We start from the raw sequence: 20,525 nt of genomic DNA on the forward strand, positions 1-20,525 counted from the left end.
ATTCAAGGATAGTAAAGCAGACAGTTGGGAAATACTTTTACTCTAGTACACCATAATTTGGAAACTTAAAATTAGTAACCTAATATTAAAATCATCCATTGTACCTGAAGACTGGAGGGTGGCCAATGTAGCCCCAATATTTAAAAAGGGCTCCAGGGGTGATCCTGGAAACTAGAGACTGGTGAGCCTGACTTAGTGCTGGGAAAAATAGTGGAAACTATTCTAAAGGTCAAAATCACAGAGCATATAGAGAGACATGGTTTAATGGAACAAAGTCAGCATGGATTTACCCAAGGGATGTCTTGCTTCACAAATCTGCTTCATTTTTTTGAAGGGTTTAATAATCATGTGGATTAAGGTGAACCACCAGATGGCATTTGACAAAGACCCTCACGAAAAGCTTCTAAGAAACTAAAAAGTTATGGGATAGGAGCAAAGTCCTTTCGTGGATTACAAACTGATGAAAAGACAGGAAACAAAGAGTAGGATTAAATGGCCAATTTTCTCAGTGGATAAGGGTAAACAGTGGAGTGCCTCAGGGATCTGTACTTGGATCTGTGCATTTCAATATATTTATAAATGATCTGGAAAGGAATATGATGAGTGAGATAATCAAATTTGCAGATGATACAAATTATTCAGATTAATTAAATCACAAGCAGATTGTGATAAATTGCAGGAGGACCTTGCGAGACTGGAATATTGGGCATCCAAATGGCAGATGAAATTTAATGTGGACAAGTGCAAGGTGATGCATATACGGAAAAATAACTCATGTTGTAGTTACACGATGTTAGGTTCCATATTAGGAGCTACCACTCAGGAAAAAGATCTAGGCATCATAGTGGATAATACATTGAAATTGTCAGCTCAGTGTGCTGCTACAGTCAGAAAAGCAAACAAAATGTTAGGAATTATTAGGAAGAGAATGGTGAATAAAATGGAAAATATAAAATGCCTCTGTATCACTCCATGGTGAGACCACACCTTGAGTACTGTGTATTCAATTCTGGTCACCACATCTCAAAAATTATACAGTTGCACTGGAGAAGGCAGAGAGAAGGGTGACCAAAATGATAAAGGGGATGGAAAGGCTCCCCTATGAGGAAAGGCTAAAGGGTTAGGGCTGTTCAGCTTGGAGACGAGACGGCTGAGGGGAGGATATCATAGAGGTCTATAAAATCATGAGAGGTCTAGAATGGGTAAATGTGAATCGGTTATTTACTCTTTCGGACTAGGGGGCACTCCAAGAAGTTAACAAGTAGCACATTTAAAACAAATAAGAGAAATTTTTTTTTTACTCAATGCACAATTAAGCACTCAAATTTGTTGCCAGACCATGTGGTTAGGGCAGTTAGTGTAGTTCGGTTTAAAAAAAACGTTTGGATAAGTTCTTGGAGGAGAAGTCCATTAACTGTTATTAATCAAGTTGACTTAGAAAATAGCCCCTGCTATTACTGGTATCAGTAGAATGGGATCTACTTAGTGTTTGAGTACTTGCCGGGTACTTGTAACCTGTATTGGTCACTGTTGGAAACAGGATGCTGGGCTTGATGGACCCTTGGTCTGATCAAGTATGGCAATTTCTTATGTTCTTATGTCTTCTACCAGATTTACACTTGTGACTACAGAGAGGTATTATCCTGATAGTGAGTCACGACCCAATACTTCTGCAAATGACAGAACAAAAACTGAAATGATCCAATAGACATACAGGGAGAATTACCCTGAGTAGTGGCTAAACAGAAACAAAAGCCAGAACAAGAAGAGATATGTATTATCACCTATAAAAACACAACAATAGCTCATGGCTTAGTGGCTTAGTGGCAGTGATGTGCACTGTCATGCAGAAGACTCAGGTTTTATTCCCTGGTCAAGTCTTCTACTCCATGGGCTGGGGATACTGTGGAGGCAGCATTCACAGCCCCAAGGGGAAAGGAGTCTTAGTCATTGCACAACAGTGACACTTAGAGACCAAATTTAGGGCCCATTATTAGAGGGTTTGGAAGGAGCTCCAATGCATGACTTCCAGATGAGGAATGTCACTGCAATGTCTGTGCTAAATGTTGTGAAGGGATATAAAATAGAATAATAAATCCCTGGGTAGTTGTCAATGAAAGCGCATGGTGCCAGATCACTGTCTTAATTGCAACTGAGCTGAAAGCCCAAATGAGAGAAAAACTTCTCTCTCTCCTCTGGCAACATTCCTCCTTTACTAAAAGCTGCATCAGTCTGTCCATTTGCATGCCCCATCCGTGCTCGGCCCATGCATGGGCCTGCTCACCTTTCCAACTCCTCTGCAGGTGCTGGATTGGCCTCCCCAGCAGCAGCCGCAAGCTCCTTCAGGCCTCGATGTCCCGCGGCAGCGGTCGCCGGGCCTTCCTCAGCGCACCAGGCCTCACGGCGGGACTCGGCATCCTCTGTGGCATCGTCCCCGCCCCTAGGCTTGCGCACGCGGACCATCCAGTCCCTTAAAGGGCCAGGGGCGGGTCCTAGCTCCGCGGCGCGCCCTGATTGAACGCAATACTAAAGGAAGTGCCTGCCTGCACTTCCTTGCCTTGGCAATCAGGTCAACACCGTGTGTGTACTAGTTTGCCTCCGTGTCTCATCGCCTGTTCTAGTCCTGTTCCAGCGTCCTTCTGTTCCAGTGTCCTCCTGTTCCAGTGTCCTTCTGTTCCAGCGTCCATCTGTTCCTATGTTCCCCCAGATAGTACCTCTTGGACTGACTCTCTGGTACTGCCTGTTCTTGACTACATTGATCGCTGCCCGGATACTGACCTCTGCCTATCTACTCAACCATGTATGACCTCTGGAACCTGACCTCTGCTTTGGCTGACTATTCTCGGACTGACCTTTGGAACTTGACCTCTGTTACTACTGACCGTGCCTCCTTGATTCTAGCCTTGTCATCTCAGACACTGTTCTGGCCTTCTCTGGTTCTCCAGACCTCCAGTCTTGACGTTGACTGCGCACACTTGATCCTGGTGGGCACACCATTGAACTTCCTTTCTGGGAGACCCTGCGAGGCCCACCTAAGTCCAAGCGGCCCGGGTCCCCAAGGGCTCCACCAGGGGGACTGCGGGCTTCCAGTGGTGAAGCTCCAGCTAGCCTCTGTCTCCTCCTGTGCTCCGCCTCCTGGTGGCAGGTGCTTCCTGGGTCCGACCAGGGAGCCTACCAACACTGCTCCAGAACAAGGGTCCACCTCCAGGCGCAACATGTCCAATATTAAAAAAAGCCAATGCCAGTCCTTCTGCTTTTCCAAATTATTGTCCTATCTCCTCACTTCCATTTCTATCCAAGAAAATCAAATCAATTATACTTAAACAACTAACAAATTTCTTATATCAGCATTCAGGTCTTGACCAATACCAATTTGGTTTTCGCCAATATCACAATACTGAAACCCTGTTATTATCAGCCATAGATGTTATTCTCAAAGGTTTTGACTCTGGCACTTCTTATTTTACTTGATATCAGCTCTACTTTTAATACTCTAAACCACAAAATTCTTATTAATCACCTTTCCTACATTAGCATCTCTGTTGCAATCCTGCTCGCGGGCCTAGCTACGAGCAGTCTCTCACCTTTGCGGCCTGGAGATCGCTGACACCATTGCTCTGCACGGCCCAGCGCTGCTGCCATCCTCTCTCTGCGGCAGGCAGAGCCGCCACCACCATGCTTCCTCGCGACGGGAGGCCACCTCCGACCTGCTTCTTCCTTGAGGCGTGGAGCAGCCAATGTCCAGGCCTTGTTTCACGGCCTGGTGCCACCTCCGGTCCTCTTCTTCATGGTGTGGCCACTGCTGTCCCCGGTCCTGGACTATATCTAGGCGCGCGGCCGCACCTCTCCCGATTATTTAAAGGGCCTGTGGTGGGAAAAGCCCCGCGGCCCACCTGATGACCTCATCTGAGCGTCTCCTCTTCAGCCCATGAAAGGACCCCTCGCCAGTCCCTCGTCGCCTTTGCAAGGAGGCAGTCCACTCCTGGATTCTTTGTCTATTCCATCTCTTCACTCCAGGAGGCTCCGAGGTCCATCTTCGCTTCTTCAAGGCCTTCTTTTCTTCATGGGAGCTCCCTTGTCTTCGTCCATGGTTCCTAGTCTCTCGTCAGATCCTGCTTCCTCATCCGTCCTGTCTTCAGATGTTCCCATCTCCAGATATCTTAGTTTTCTCTGGCTCCTATCTTCTGATGTCCTTGTCCTCGAATGTTCCAGTTCTTTGAAACCCGCCTCCAGTTCTTCCAGTACTTTTGTTCCTGTGTCCTGGGGTCCCTGATCCTCTAGTTCCTAGCTCTGGGTTTCATCATTGCCTCGCCCGCTGGACCCCACCTCCAGATGACCATCCTGTGAGTAAATCCGTATCTCATCCAGTGTCCTTTCCCGGTCATTGGAGTCCTGATCTCGCTGGATCCTTCTTTGATCGCTGCCTGGATTCATCCTCAATCCTGAACTTCAGTCCTGCGCTTGTCCCGCTCTCCATGTGGTCCGGCCTCTCCAGGTTGTGTAGGGCGTGCAATGGGACAGGGTGGTCCATGACCAGCCCAAGGGGGGCTGTGTAGGGTGCCCTGAAGGGCAGTGCCTGCCCAAGTCTCCAAGTGCCTACGTCTCATCCAAGTCTCCAAGTGCTTATGTCTCGTCCTTGTTTCAGTGCCATCACCTGTCCTTGACCTCTGTCCGTCCTGTCGCACATGCCGTTCTCAGGCGGCGGGTATGAAAGGGCTATCAAGTGGCTGGAGGGCTACCCCAGAGACCAGCATTGCATTGCTGTGTCTCTTCTGGTGCGTTCAGGTTCGGCAGAGGTCCGGGTCCCGAGTCTCTAGCCTATCTGCCCATGCTCGGATGCATCTTGCCTGCCTCGGCGCTTCTTCAGAGTCCTCCTCTGGGGTCATGCCATGGCCCAAGGGCAAACTCTTTCTTCCGTATTGGGACCACTTCTTAGTGCTCCCGCAACATCTCAGGTTCCATTCTATCTTGATTCACCTCCTACCTTTCCTGCAGAACACAATGGGTGAAAATTGCTAATGACACCTCTTTTTGGTTTCCTATCTCTACTGGGGTTCCCAGGGTTCTGCTTTCCCTGCAGCATTGTTTAATATCTATCTGGCCCCCTTATGTCATCTTCTTTCCACACTTGATCTATCCTACTGTATCTATGCTGATGACATTCTATTTTTCTTTCCGATCACATCATCATGGTCTATTACCTTTCAATTCATCTCTCTTTGTTTGGGCTTGGCATAGCCAAATTGGATTTCCCTCAATATCAAGAAAACGGAAATTATGATTTTAGGCTGCTCCACTCCATTCACCATTCCCACCTCTTTGCAATTTGAATCACAATTCATTCCCATTGCTGAATCAGTCAGTTACCTTGAAGTTTCCCTTGACTCCACCTTATTGATATTACATCATATAAAAACCTTTGTACAGTCATCTTTCTATAAATTACGATTACTGCATCACCTAAAACCTCTGTTAAATTATCATAACTTACATACCGTTCTTCAGTCCCTAATTCTAACATCATTAGACTATTGTAATGCCTTATACACAAGTCATTCTTACTCCACTATTAAACCCCTTCAGTTGGTTCAGTACTCTGCTGCAAAACTCCTTTCATATTATTTGCCCCAATGATTATATTACTTCCATCTGACAAGCTCTGCACTGGTTGCCGATTGAATATAGAATCCAGTACAAACTTATCCTAACCATTCACAACTTGATATACCATGTGAAATCCCCCTGGATTTCCAGTGCACTAAAAACCTACATTCGTACTAGAAGCCTCTGTTCTGCTTCACAACTCCGACTTGAAATTCCTTTGTGAAAAAGTGGTCTCACTTGCCAGCCCCTCTCTCTGGAACACCTTACCCCAGCACATACACCTCTACTGAATAAGAAGGAATTCAAAGCAGCCCTAAAAACTTACCTTTTTACCATCACCTTCTCACCATATACTTCTTGAGGTCTATTTTTCTACCTGTACGGCCCACTTTGTCTAAACCAGGCTTCAAACCACATACATCCTGAGATCCATTTTTTTTTTCTATCTACACGGCACACTTCTATTCCAGGCTTCTCTTATAAGTAAAATTGCTAACTTTCAGCTCTTGTTTACATCCGACATTGATCAACATATGTCTGATATTTTACATTATTTTGTATTTTATTTTTAACACATTTGTCACTGTCAAGTTATTGTCAGTAATTTTTTCTTTATTTTTATGTCTGTACTTAAACTTGTATTTTATGCTTGTCTCTCTGTTACCCACCCCGAACCTTGGAGGGTGCGGGATGAAAATCATTTGAAATAAATAAATAAAAACTGTCAGGCTTGAATCCACCCATCCCAACCGCTACCTCCACACAACCATATGGACACAACTTCACAATTTTCTCACAACACTCCACACAATGACTCCCATACCTACCCAGCAGAAGTCCATCGTGGAGATCACTATTGTAGCTGTAGCCATGTAAGGACTCTGTCTTAATGTATGAACATTATGTCAGGACCTAGGAAAAATGGTAATAAGATCTAACACTAACAATTAATGGTCACAGAATGTCTGCATGGTCAGCTGTAATACTGCTTATGGCTTCAAAGGATGTCTGCATGAACCCTTGAAGGAACCAAGCCCACATAAGTTCACCAATATCCCTAATCCCCACTTCATAGAAGCCCCTCTGCAAGTGCATAGATAAAGGATGTAGTTAGGTATGCAGGCAGCCATGGCATCTATAAAAGAGTTGACACATATCGAGACAGAGGACTAATATCAGTTTTTCATTAAATACTAGAAAGAACCAGTTGCCAGATAATGCAGAGCTGTCAGCACTTTTATACTTGATTTAAGAAAAGTGATTTAAGAAAGCTTGAAGAGTGGTCAAAGTTTTGGCAGCTAGAATGCAATACCGCATCCCAAATGCAGAGCCATGCATTTGGGATGTGGTAATCCAAAAGAGCTGTATGTGATGGGGGATGAAAGACTGAAGTGCACAGACCAGGAGTGGAATCTTGGGGTGACAGTGTCTGGCGATCAGAAGGCAGCAAAGCAATGTAGCAAGGCAATAGCTAAAGCCAGAAGATTGCTGGACTGCATAGAGAGAGGAATAACCAGTAAGAAAAAGGAGGTGATAATCCCCCTAGTACAGGTCCTGAGTGAGGCCTCACCTGGAGTACTGTGTTCATTTCTAGAACCCGTATCTCAAAAAGGATAGAGACAGGATGGAGGCAGACAAGAGAAGAGTGACCAAAATGGTGTGGGGGTCAGTATCGGAAGACCTATGAGGAGAGGCTGAAGGATCTCAGTATGGATATCCTGGAAGAGAGGAGGTGCAGGGGAGATATGATACAGACCTTCAGAGACCTGAAAGGTTTTAATGAAGCACGACCTTCAAACCTTTTCCGTTGGAAAGAAATCAGTAGAATTAGGGGAAACAAAATGAAACTCCAGGTGGGGTGAATCAGACCCAACATCAGAAAATGTTTCTTCACAGAAAGGATCCCTGGAATGCCCTTCTGGAGGAAGTGATAAAGATGAAAGAATTTAAAGTGGCATGTGATGAACACTGTGGATCCCTAAAGGCTAGAGGATGGAAATGAAGAAAAGGGTGCATGGGGGTAACTTGCTGGTGCAGTGGTTACTACCATTAAGCAATAAGCCTTGATACTTTTGATGCAACTGCAACATTGCTCTCCATTTCAATGGCGGGGGGGGGGGGGGGGAAAGGAGTTGGATTCAGACAACAACCAACAAGGGCACCGACTTTTACGGTCTGGGGATTTGATAAGCATGGAGGTAACCTGCACTGAGCAGCAATTGCTACCCTTAACCCAATAAGCCTTGATGCCTTTGATGCAACTACATCATTCTCTGCTTTGATGGCAGTGGGAGGGAGTGGAAGGTAAAAGAGGAATTGGATTCAGATGACAATCAACACGGGCCCTGACTTTTATGGTCAGGGGAAACGATTACGCAGACGTAAGTGAAAAAGTAAAGGACTGCTTCTAAGGCATATCCATAAGCGAAACACGCCAGCACTGTCTGAACTTTCAGGAAGGCTCATGACCCAGTAAAAATGTTGTTAGCAGTACATTTTTTTATCAGTTATCATATGGCTTGGGAACTACTGCACGGAGTGGCAGTTGTTCCCTTAAGAGAAAGATGGGTGAAACTTGCATGGCGTGGCAGATACTACCATAAGAAGCTTGTTGGGTAGAATGGATGGACGATTTGGTCCCTTTTCTGCCACCATTACTATGTTACTAAGTCACAATATAGCTATGACCGTAGGGCCTAAACCTCCTTATTGCCCTTTTCATTGTCTCAGGTGGCATGGGAATACTGGTTTCTTGCACCTCCCAGTTTCTGCTGCACTGGAACATCTTGTCCTAATTACAAAATGTACTACTCCCAACATAACTTAACAAATTAATTCTAATCCTGAAACGGAACCAAAACAGAGGAATATAAAGGCCACAGCTTTAAATAGACTAAAGTATTACCTAACCTAAAAATCACTTATTATTAATGCAGCACTCACCAATAAAGAGACTTTTCTTTAGTTATCAATTATCTTTCTTTGTTATCAATATTATTCATATCCACCTCTTTGATCATCAAGAAGAACCGTGCAAAATGTTCGGGCAATGGGACAGCTGTGCTGTGCTGTATCAATTATTATCTGTTTTACCATATCCTAGGACCAGCCATATCCCAGACGGAGTTATTTACGCTTCTATTATATTGTATTTACCTATTGGGGCCTGTTTGAAATGGACTTACACTAATTCCCACAACCAGCCCAGGTGCACTCTATGTAATTAATTTTTAAGATGTTGTTTTTCTGTTTATTTTATGATTATGTACATTAACTCATGTAAACCGCTTAGACCTACCAATATTGTATAGGCAGTATAGAAAAGATATTAAACAAATAAAGAAAGGATGGCACCTGAGCACCCCCATTTTCATTGTCTTCCTTTTTGATTGGTGAGCTGCCACCATAGAAGGGACCAGTAATACCTTATTAGGGCCTGATCTCCATCTAGGAGTCTATATCTGCTTAACCTCCTGATTGTAGCTGCAAATTGAAAATGTCCCAACATATGTCGATGAGGCAAGCCCCTTCTGGTCAAATAAACCTTCACACTAGGTTGCTATTTCTATATGTCATATTTGTGTACCTTGCAGCACCCTCAAATACTTATTTACTCCTTTCTTCCCATCTTCCCTCTATCCCCTTCTTTGCTCTAGGGTTGACCTGGGACCAGACAATGCTCACCCCCTGACACTGAGCTGTTTTCCATGTCATGTCTTTTTAGTTGCTATTGATAAGATTCTTCCCTTAAGATGGTCAGCAGATCATTATCTCCCAAGTGTATGATGATGATGATGATGTGTGCCATTGCCATCTCTCCAAAGTTTGAGAATCAGCTGGTCCCACTTCATACCTCCCTGCCCCGTCCATTTTATACCCACTTTCTCCTAAGGTGGCACAGCAACAGAGGAAATGACAGAAGATAAAAGCCACAACCAGGTTTCCCAGCAAGGGGTTTCTAGTTGTAACTGCTGCTCCGTAAAAGGCTATCTTTTTGCCTTTTTGTTTAGGATTGGTACAGCCACTTTGTGCAGGTTACCCCCATTCCTTCTCTTTACGATTCAAACTGCTGCTTTTTGCAGGTGACCCCTGGGCTGAAATGCTGCACCGAGATTAACATCTGCCAATGCCATCCCTGTTCTTCGTTCCTTTCTCTGGCCACCGCAGAGCTTTACCCTGTGCTTCACCACCAGCTCTTGTTGCACTCGTTTCCTGACCCCTAATACATAAGATTGACTTACACTCCACACCCTCTTTTTGGCACACACACTATTTTTGTGGATGCTCCCATGCTGTCCTTTTTCTGCCATAATAAAAGAATTCATAGTCATGGTTCCTGCTCCTGGAATGAGCCCTGCCCCTGTGGCGTTTGCTCATTGTGTAACTCTGCTGCCTTGCCCCAGTGGCTACCTTAATGAGGCATTGATAATTTTGTCCTGTGCCCTGAATAACACCACTTTGCCCCCTGCTCTCTTATCTGTCCTTCAAAAGCAATTAAGACTTGGTATTTAAACAAACCTTTACCTAATTTACCTGATGAATATTATTCTACTCAGTCTTTGACTATGATGTTGTTGTTACTGGAGTCATCTTTTTAGGCTTGCAACATTTTCTTCTTAAATTTTGACTGTTTATGTATGGATTTTGTCAATTTACTTATGTTATATTGAAGTTATGCATCTTATTGTACATTAATTATGTATTTTATTGTAAACCACTTTGATTTTATTTGAAAAGGCATTATAATAATATATTACATTAACTTGAAATATCTTAATTATACGTTGATGTGATTGCTCACCACTATCACATCCCCTTCAGCCAGTGCTGGGCCATGAATTGTGTCCCTGGTTTCTGGCATTGCCTTACTAACCTTAATACCCCCAAAAAACAGATCACTCCTACCATGATCTGATTAAATGTATTTTATGTAATATTTTCCCCATCTCTGGGTCCCTCCATCATTATCTGTGTAAACAATTTTTAAAAGTGTGCTCCTTTTGATGATAAATTCATTGGTTACACTGATGCCATGTCACTTCCACTGACCCTGTTGCTTCTCTTTTAAAAGCGTAAATGTGAATGTTAGTATCAGTATTCAAAGTTTATGGACAGCTGGTTTTAGTCATCTGTACCACCACCTCACAATTTCCACAATTTGACCATTCACTGATGTCCCGTCCCCCCCCCCCCCCCCACACACACACACACACTTGCTGCCCGAAGTTTGAAGAACGAGTATTAAGAAAACCCCAAAACATTCTGGACTCTCATAACCTCACAAAGCACCTTTACTTTCTAATATTTCCAAGTTACTGACAACTTCTTCCAGGTATTCTGGGATTGACTAAATCAGTGATCAGAATAGACTGATCCTCACTTTGGTTGGTTATGATATCCTTTGTACAGCCACGTTAATTGCATTCTCTCCTAGACCTCCCAGTTGTCCTTCCACAAAGTTTCTGCTTTTCTTGAGTGTGACTGCTCCAAGAACTCCAAACCCCATCGCCATGCGGGGATTCGCATGGCTCACACCCCTTTGCCTCAGATGACAGTAGCCTGCAATACAATTGGTAACATTTCAGCAGATAACAGTTTGCTTGAAACAATAGAATGATTTTAAAACATGTCAGTCTATTTCTTATAGTAGTTGTAGCAGCATGGTGGAATATAGGGAAGGAAATGTATGTACTTTTGTTTATCTCATATGTAGGATGCAGCTTACTATTTTGTACTGCTGCAAAATGCCCTCAGCTTGAGCTCCCTTATGCTTGTGATTATCTGTGCCTGACTTTGAAAAAGACTTACTTTATTCTCCATCCCCGCAATGCAGTTAACTTGCAGCCCCAACTCTGAATAAAACTGATTAAACTTTTGTAGGCTGACTGTGGAAATTAAATACTTATACATGCCTTATATACATATTTATTTATTTATTTATTTTTCTATACCGGTGTTTGATTTACATATCACATCGGTTTACAAATAATTTATGATAGGTAGAGTAGTAGCAATAACTAGATGGCATCATTAGGTAAATAGAGGTAAACAGCAAACATAGACAGCATAACATTTTATATATATATATATGCATAATACCCCACCTCCCTTTTTGCAGCTTTTACACCTATAATTGAATATGTATTTAATACCAATGAACTGATTTATATTGTATAGATTATTCTATTGTCCACCAACAGTAGTACTGCCAACAATCTTGTGAGGCTTCCTTTCCCTGAAAAAAAAGATTTACATAGTATAGTTGATCAAGGGAAGGGAGGGGGGATGTCCCCACTGCAAATCTGCCTGAACTTTAGATCTACACAATTTTTTACCATTTAACTTTATGCTCAGAATGTGTCTCAATTCTCTGCCTGAATAATGAATAACCACTGGCACAACTTTGCTTGCCCATATTAAGATTGGAAGTATATTTTAATTGTGTCCTCAAAGTAGCTAATCAGAATGGATTGATCTCTCCGAAATGCTTTAACATATCAAATGTTGCTTTGCATTAAACTTCACAAGCTGACTGGTTTTCCCTATTACATGAGATGAAGTTCCCAGTCTTATATCATTCCATCCTTATCTCCTCCTGTGTCTCCATTAGCATACTGTCAATGAATTGTTTGCTAGAATGTAAACCCTTGCTTCTGTCTTTATTACCTCACAAATAGTTGTTAATTGCTTTTTGTTTGAGCCATTTTTGTTCATCAAGGCTCAGCAGACCCCACTGACTGACCCCTACCCATTAAGTTCCTATACTCCATGGTTTCCTCTTGTTGACATGTCCCTGACATGTCCTGCTCAAATTATCTTAAACTTCACCTATACCTTTTTACACTGCAGTTGGTTTCTGACTCTTTTATCCTTACAGCATATCCAAATGCAATTTTCAAATCAGTTTAATTTAGAGTTTATTAATTTCAATGCAGGCAGAAAAACAGTTGTTACGACTATGGCTGCTGTGCAGCCTCCTCACCACCAGAGGCCCCTCATGAGCACGCTATCTTGGCTGGCCCAGTCCATCCTACCTGTCTGCTCCATGTCCCGAACTCCCTATTTAACCCCGCCTAACCCATGCCTCAGTGCTTCGGCATTGAGTTCCCTTGGGCTCCCTGCTCTAGCCTCCTGTTACTTTCTGTGCGCCTCCGGGCTTCTCGCTACCTGTCTTCCTCCGTGGCCTTTGGCCCCTGCTCTTCTTGTCCTGTAATCTTCTGCCTTGCCTACTTCGTTGTTTCCCCCCTGTTCTTGATTCCTTACCTGTTGCCGTTCTATTTCCCCCTGTTTCCTTGCCTCGCTGCCTTCAGGCTTTGTGTTTTCTGTTCAGTGTAAGTCTTGTCTTGGTTTGTCTAGTCCAGTCTGTCCTGCTCTCCCTAATTCTCTCATCCAGCTCACACTTACCTGCACGCTATCCTGCGTGCAGGTAAGTGCATCTCCCTAATTCTCTCACACAGTCTCACGCTTACCTGCACGCTATCCTGATTCCACCCATATCTGCCCTCAGTTCCGGTGTTCAGACCACACTTACCTGCACTCACATCCACGCGTACCCCCATGCTGTTCCAGTGTTTCCTGAATTTCACCCTTACCCCCACACACCTTGTTCCAGAGACTCCTTCTCAGTCAGCCCCCAGCACCAGAGAGACTCTTCCCAGCCAGCACCTGGTATCCAGCCAGCACCCAGCTCAAGAGTCTCTTTCCAGCCTGCACCAGACTCCTTCCAGCCAGCTCCCAGCACCACAGACTCCTTCCAGCCAGCACCTGGTAGTAGAGACTCCTTACAGCCAGCACCAGAGACTCCTCTCCAGCCATTATCAGAGATTCTGCTGTGACTCCTGTTCTCCCTGTCCTGAGTCATCCCTGTAGGTGGTGTTCACCACACCTGGCTATCGCCCAACCGTTACAAAAGTAAAGATGTTTTTATATTCCCCCACTGCATTACAGAGCTATAGCATGCCTATGGCCAATATGGCCACAGCCATAGGCGCTGCTATCAAAAGGCACCAAGAAGAGCAGTGTGGATGGCTGCCGGCGTGGCTTTAGTAAGTGGAAAAGCAGTGTGGCCCCTCTGGCAACACTGCTGTTTCCGGCGGGGCCATGTTGCTTTTCCATTTACTAAGGCAGAGCTTACCACACCGACAATTTCAGCGGGGCCATGCTGCTGAGAAGGAGGAGGATGAGTGTGCACTGGCAAAAATAGTCCAATGCCCCATGGCTGGAAGTTGTTTCCTTGCCCATGGGGGCTGAAGAAGGAGATTGCTGCTGCCTACTACATCAAGGAGGAAGTGAGTGAGAGAGAGAGAGCATGTGTGCAGGAGAGTGAGAGTAAGCACATGTGCGGGAAAGTAAGAGAGCATGTGTGCATGTGTGTGGGAGAGTGAGAGAGAGAGAGCATATGTGTGTGGGAGAGTGAGAGCATGTGTGCATGTGTGTGGAAGAGTGAAAGAGAGCATGTGTACATGTGTGTGGTACAGAGAGAGCATGTGTTCTTGTGTGTGGGACAGAGAGAGAGAGCACATGTGTGCTTGTGTTTGGGAAAGTGAGAGGGTGCATGTGTGCATGTGTTTGGGAGAGTGAGAGGGAGCATGGGTGCATGTGTGGGAGAGTGAGAGAGAGCATGTGGTGTATGAATGTGTGTGCACCACTACCCCAGTTAATCTCTGCCTGCTAATCCATGACAATTTCAGGGCATCTGGAAATCAAATGTTCTAAGGTATGGATAAGGAGGAATTTTTTAAAATCCTTATTTTAATTATTGGATGTTATTTGATGTGTCTGTTTTGAAATATTTTATTGATGTTTGGAAGATTTTTATATGATTTTTTAAATTATTGAATGTTATTCTAGTCATCAATTATTTTGAATTATTCTTTTTATTGGTATGGTTTTACTAATTTTGTTTTATGCAGAATGGTAATGTTCTGTTTTTTACATTGTGGCAGTGCATACAGAATTTGGCTTGTTGCAGTTTCCAGTTCAGTTTTTGTCTGTACATTTCTATTTATACTGTATGGTCTCTTTATTCTGTATTTGAGAGTCTATCTGTGTTCTGCATGTGTGACTGAAGTGAGTTATTACATTAGTGAGTAGTTTCTATGTAGGGATCTATAGGAGCTTGGCTTGTTCTGTATTCCTAATAGGGGGTGTATTACTGTTTTAGGCCTGGTAGGGTTGTTGCTGTTTGAGTGTTGGCAGTTAGGACTATTTTTATATAGAAATTGTTTTTTCTCGTGGCTCTCTGAGGGTCATGCCTATCCCCAAGATGCATTACACTACACCTAATACCATATACATTCCAAGTGTCTCGTGCTTTTTTGCAGGGTTTTCTGGTTGGCACCTCAGCAGTGCATGTACATATAATATACATATTGTAAGTGATATTTTTACTTCAGAAGACTATTATTTGCTCTTTTTCATGTAAAATCTGTATTATAAATGCATAACTTTTAACTGTGTGTGAGGAGGGTGTGATGGGGTGGCAGGTGCAAGGCTATAACGTTTTCTTAGGGCCTCTAATACCCTTGCACTGGCCATGGGCATTGCTGTACAAACATTTAACAGAATCTCCCAACTCATGGTGTCATGTGTTGTGTAAAGGGGGAGGGTGCAGATTTTCACTTGCCTATAGGCGTCAAATTGCCTGGCTACAGCTCTGCTGCATTACTCTGATTTTAATATTGTATGGTAAAGAGTCATTTCCAATCTTATGTTAGCTCCTAATGTGGGCCAACTTTAATATTCCTGTATCACGCAAAACTGAGAACTGCTTAATCTCAACCTTTTCCTTTCACTGGTGTTGTTTCCTGTCCAATGTTACTGAAAGGAGGCAGTGGCGAGCTCTGTAAATGAAATGCCCCATTCTAATATCTTTCTAGGCACAAATGTTTTCTTGCAGGAAACTATCCTTCAATGATGCTGTTAAGTCATTGAAAGACTATTGGCATAAATTAAATCACTGCTGAGAACGTTCCCCTTTAAGTCATAATTTAACATCAGAGTAACCTCAAACCTGACACTACCAGGTGTGCATACCATGCAATTGCATATGGTGGCATATCTGGGCGGGCAGTAGCAAGGGAGACAAACACCAATCTGGGTCAGTTTGCAAATGATGAAGGCAAATGCAGGAGATGAGGATTGGGCTGCCTACCCATAGCTGAAGAAAGCAACATATTCTAAGGAGCACTAAGCTGCTCCCACTAAGCACAGCCCGCGTGGAGCACCCCAAACAGAATTTTTTTTTTTTTTTAGTTCCTGGTTCTGCACTGATACTACCGCGCAGAATAGAGAGAGACTGAGTACAGCAAGGGAAAGCAGTATTGACCTTACTATTTTTTTTCCTAACCTTAAATATAGTCCTCAAAACCTTTTTTTTTTTTTTCCAGGCGGGGCAAAACTATAGTGTGTTTTCAGGTGAGACACAGGCAATATTGGTTAGCGTCCTAAGTGATCCCAAGCACAAGATCCCTCCCTGTATAGCGCTCCCGCTCCAAGCAGCTACTCAGAAAGAAGGAAAAAAACAAACAAACCCAGGTCTATAGAGTGGGTCCTAGCCTTTTCATTTCCTCCTTAGTGCTTTGCCTTTGCTAAACTGGCTGCATGTAAATCAGTCTTCAGTGTGCCAGGAGGATGCTAATAATCTGTCGCTGTTAGGAGCAGTCACCACAATGAATCAGAGGCAGAGGCTGGAAGGCCAGCTCCCTGGGTCCCTGCAGGGCAGCCCGATGCTGGCCTCCGTCTCTTTTTTCTCTGCCTCTCTCTGTGATGCCCATACTGATGAGTCTGAGATTGAGCAGGAGGAGAGCGAGATGCCAGAGAGAGAGCGAGCGAGCGAGCGAGAGAGTGGGCGCGAGAGAGAGAGCGCGCGAGAGAGACGCAGGCTTTGACGTCGCCCGGCTGCGGCTATCAGCTCCAGCTCTCTCTGCACGTAGCGCATAACGTGACCACACACACAGCTCTCTTCCCCTGCAGCCCCTCGGTCCTCCCTCTTGCTCGTGCTCCCGGCAGCTCTCGTCTCCGGTCCTCGATCCTCGCGTGCACACACGCAGGACTCCCCCCCCCCCCCCCCCCCACCGCCAAGTGCTAACGCCCTGCCGCTTCCGCCTCCGGAGCTTTCGAGCTGCCCACCGGAAAGAAAGATCTTTGCTGCCGGCCACCCTGCTGAGCGCGATCAGGTGCAGGGGGTGGGCACCGTTCCCACATTTATCCTCCGCCGCACGCTCCTTCCGCCCTCGGAGGCTGCCTCAGCCTAGTCCCTTCTGGATTCCAGCATTACATAGCAGCCGACGTTTGACACGTATAGGTGCCTATGCAATATTGCGAGAATAATAAAATAAACTGCAGTCCCACCTGCTAGATGAGCGTGTTTCCTGCCTCTGGTTGGCAGCTGGGGCTGATGATCCGGCCACGTTTGTGCTCATTGACTTAGGAGCTTTGGCAAAAGGCGACAGCTTTATCTGGTGGTTTTTTAACACCGTATGGTTGGATTGGATGGCAAGAGCGATCACATACCACACAGAGAGACACAGAAATATACTGTACTCTTCCATACGCGTGCTCGCACTGCTGAGCCCTCGCCTGTCCCCCCTTCACTCGCACCACTTTGCAAAGCTGTGTGAGGATCTGCGTTGCAATGGCAACTGATGGAATGGGTAAAGGAAAAACTGAAGGGATGTTGCTGGACTGCAAACAGGCGGGTTTGTTAATTGTTCTCCAGGGAGCGTCGTGAGTTACTTTTTAAGGCGATAGCAAGCGAGACCTAGACTGAAGCCTACTCCTGCTCCTGAATTGCCTTGGCTAGCATGGATTTCCCCTCCTGCTGCTCAAAAGCGCTGTGGCTGTTTCTCTCGCAGTCTGGCTTTTTGGAGGGAAGGTGAAAGAAGTGGGGGGGGGAAAGAACCATCGCTCTTTGAAGCACAGCTGTGTTTGCTTTGCTTGCCGGAGTTTTGGTACCACTATGGGGGAGTGATTCCGCCACTGGGCTCCGATCTGTCCCCGGCAGCAGTTTCTGTGCTTAGCTGGATTCGAGTGCACTTTGCCATTCACTAGCCACTGGAAGGACTCGCTCTAGCCCCAGGCTGGATATGTTCATGCTAACGTGAAGATGGATTTAGTTTACGGTGTCTTGTGGCTACTGACTGTTCTCCTGGATGGCATTGCTAGCCAAGGGGTCTATGGTGAGTCCATTTACATAAAATCGTCGCTCATGGCATGACCTTGTATTTCTGAAGCAAGATGTGATTTAGGAGAAAACAGAGTCCCCACTGTCGCAGGGCTGGCGCTTCTCGGCTTTCTTCTGAGGTTGTGTTGAGATTTATAGTCAGTAGATTGGGAAGGGAATGTAAGGCAAGCAATTATTGAAATTTAAGAATTGGTTCCATTACAATTGTGCATGCCAAGATTGCAGTATTAATGTTTTTTTCTTGTAACCTAATTTTAGCAGAAAATAAAAGCCGAATACAAACATGACAAAAAAAGAGCAGCTTATATTTCAATAAAATGATCTCTCTCCCCTCTGTTCTCCCCCCCCCCCCGAGAAAATGTAAATGACCCCTTTTGAAGGAATATCATTACTTGAAGCCGTCTGACAGTTTTCTTGTGCATCACCATTGCAATAAATATTGGACTAAACCCTTTAAGTTCCCATCTAGAGTCACACAGCATGTGAAAATGTATGTACACAGGATGATTAAATATGAAATATTGATGTTATAGCTTTTACAGATCATCAGCTGCTAAATTGCTAAATCAGTAGCGCATCCTTATTCTCCTACTTGGAAATAGGAAATATTCCCAGACCTTTGGCTTTCAACATGCTCACAGATCCCCCGAGCATAAGTAATCTTGTGACTTATTTGTGGTGCTGTAAATGATGTCCTACAATTTGCTGCTAATCTGTATTCTTAGACAATCATAAATGCCAGGTACTCAAAATAGAATACCGGCCTTAAAGCATCCCTTAAAGTGGTTTGCAAATTTAGATTTTTTTTTTTTCCTCCAAAATGGATATTAGTTCTTTTCAGAAGGTTCTATTCAAACGTGATAGCTTTGCGGGAGAAAATCTCGTTAGCCAGTTGTTATTGCCTGTTGTAAGGACATGCGGTAGTTCCAGTTCGCCGATTATGATAATTAAACAAAGACTCCGTGACCATCAGCTAGTGGCCATATAATTCTACATTCGTGTGCAAGACAAGGTAGATGCTATGCTGGCGATTTCTGTTGCAAAGGGGAAGCTTAGTTGTGTGAATGAGCCCGTGAATGATGGTATTCTTGCTTCCTAAATGCCTAAAATGGAGCTTCCTTTAAAGCCAAACTTTGTAAGATTTGTATTGATCATTTAGCTGTTTATTTATGGCTAAGAAAAGAATAGCCTGCTTAGAATGGGTCTTCTGGTAACTCGCCAAGCACGTTGAGACAAACGCTAATTTACCCAAACAAAAGACCTTTTGTGAAACGTAACATTCGTTTAAGAAAGGTAGTGGGGGGAAAAAGGGTTTTATTGCAGTCTTCTTTTACAAGTCAGGGCATGAACGTGGGCTAAGATTGTTGGTGGCTTAGACTGAAGAAACTTGGGGGTTTGGGGAGGAGGTGGCTTATGCATTTTTACAGAGGCTACTGATCATGTAGTGCCAGTGACGTTGGCGGAGTGATGACTACAAATGCGAGCTGCTTGCCCTGAGTGATTTCACTTCACGCTGGTCTTGCCTGGAGAACTCCAGGCGCCACTGTTCAAAGGCTCCGAGAAAGGATCTGCAGTCCCTGGAGGGCGGAGAAGAGGATGGGAAAGGAGGGGGGTGATAGGGCCTCCCTTACAGACCCTCGCCTCCACCGCCAGTCACAATCGCCCATTTCCCAACAGCGCCACAAAACCTTATAGCGTTGGGACAGAGATTAGCCCAGCAACGGGCTCCTTTTTAAAGAAACAGTAGTAGATTGTTTCTTTCCTTGATACAGGAACAATCCTCTTGAGAAAACCAATTTTCTCCAGGAATGCCTCTTTCTCCCTCATCCCACAAGAGGATTTTTCAGGTCTTTGCTCCTTTTATTTTTTTTGTAATTCTCATCCTTCAGTATTATGTGCCAACTCCAACATTCTGGTTTCCCGGCCCAACATATTCCTTTATATTGCTAGCCAAGGCAGAAAAGTGTGAGTGGGAAACTTTCAGGGAAATGTCTTCATTTGATTTTTAGACCAATTAGCGGGGAAGAAAGTATAGCATTCTGAAATATATATTAAAGGCTGCATGGGTTGTAGGGAATCATTCCAATCAAAAAGAACTATTTTTTTTATTTTCAGGATTTTTTGAAGTAATAAATGTGAGACCAAGCCTTTAAAATCTTCTTTTGGTTCCCTGCCTCTCTACTGCTGCTGTCGCTGCTGTTTGCCCATCCCTTGACCTGAACCTTTATTACCCTTTGTTGTCTCTCAAACCCCCTACCTGCTGCGGACCAACCAGACCTGGCATGCTAATTTCCCTACATCCCCCTGCCCACCCCTGGGGAATTTGTCCAACCAAGCTTTGTCCCTCTCCACTGTGGTCCCATTGTTTGGAAATTGGGAACCTTATTTAAAATAAAACTAGGAAGGGGAGGCCAAGGGCCATGGCTGTGTTAATGTGCCCTTGGCCACTGAGGGATGGCCATGGCAACTTAATACAGGCACATCACACCATTTGTTCTCCCTTCTTCAGCCATCCCCTCCCCCCCCCCCCCCCCCCAATAATGATGGGATGTCTGTGGTTTCAGATTCAAAGTTCCAACATAACTGAACAAATTAACTCTAATCTTGAAACCGAACCAAAACAGTGGAATATATAGGGCACAGCTCTCAATGGACTACAATATTATCTATCAAAAACCAAAACACCTACATTAATGCAGCCCTCACCACCAAAGAGGCTTTTCTTTTGTTATCATTA

General features: G+C 44.4%; 1 protein-coding gene across 1 annotated transcript in view; it reads left to right on the forward strand.

Moving 5' to 3' along the window:
• The first annotated feature begins 16,713 nt into the window (after positions 1-16,713).
• MDGA2 (MAM domain containing glycosylphosphatidylinositol anchor 2) overlaps positions 16,714-20,525 on the forward strand; it is a 1,648,575-nt gene continuing 1,644,763 nt past the window's right edge. Inside the window, exon 1 of the mRNA XM_029598388.1 lies at positions 16,714-17,783. Within this exon, the coding sequence (XP_029454248.1) occupies positions 17,711-17,783 (73 nt within the window). The 5' untranslated portion in view covers positions 16,714-17,710. The remainder of the gene's footprint in view (positions 17,784-20,525) is intronic.

Source organism: Rhinatrema bivittatum, chromosome 4 (assembly GCF_901001135.1).
Source record: "Rhinatrema bivittatum chromosome 4, aRhiBiv1.1, whole genome shotgun sequence".
Lineage (NCBI taxonomy): Eukaryota > Metazoa > Chordata > Amphibia > Gymnophiona > Rhinatrematidae > Rhinatrema > Rhinatrema bivittatum.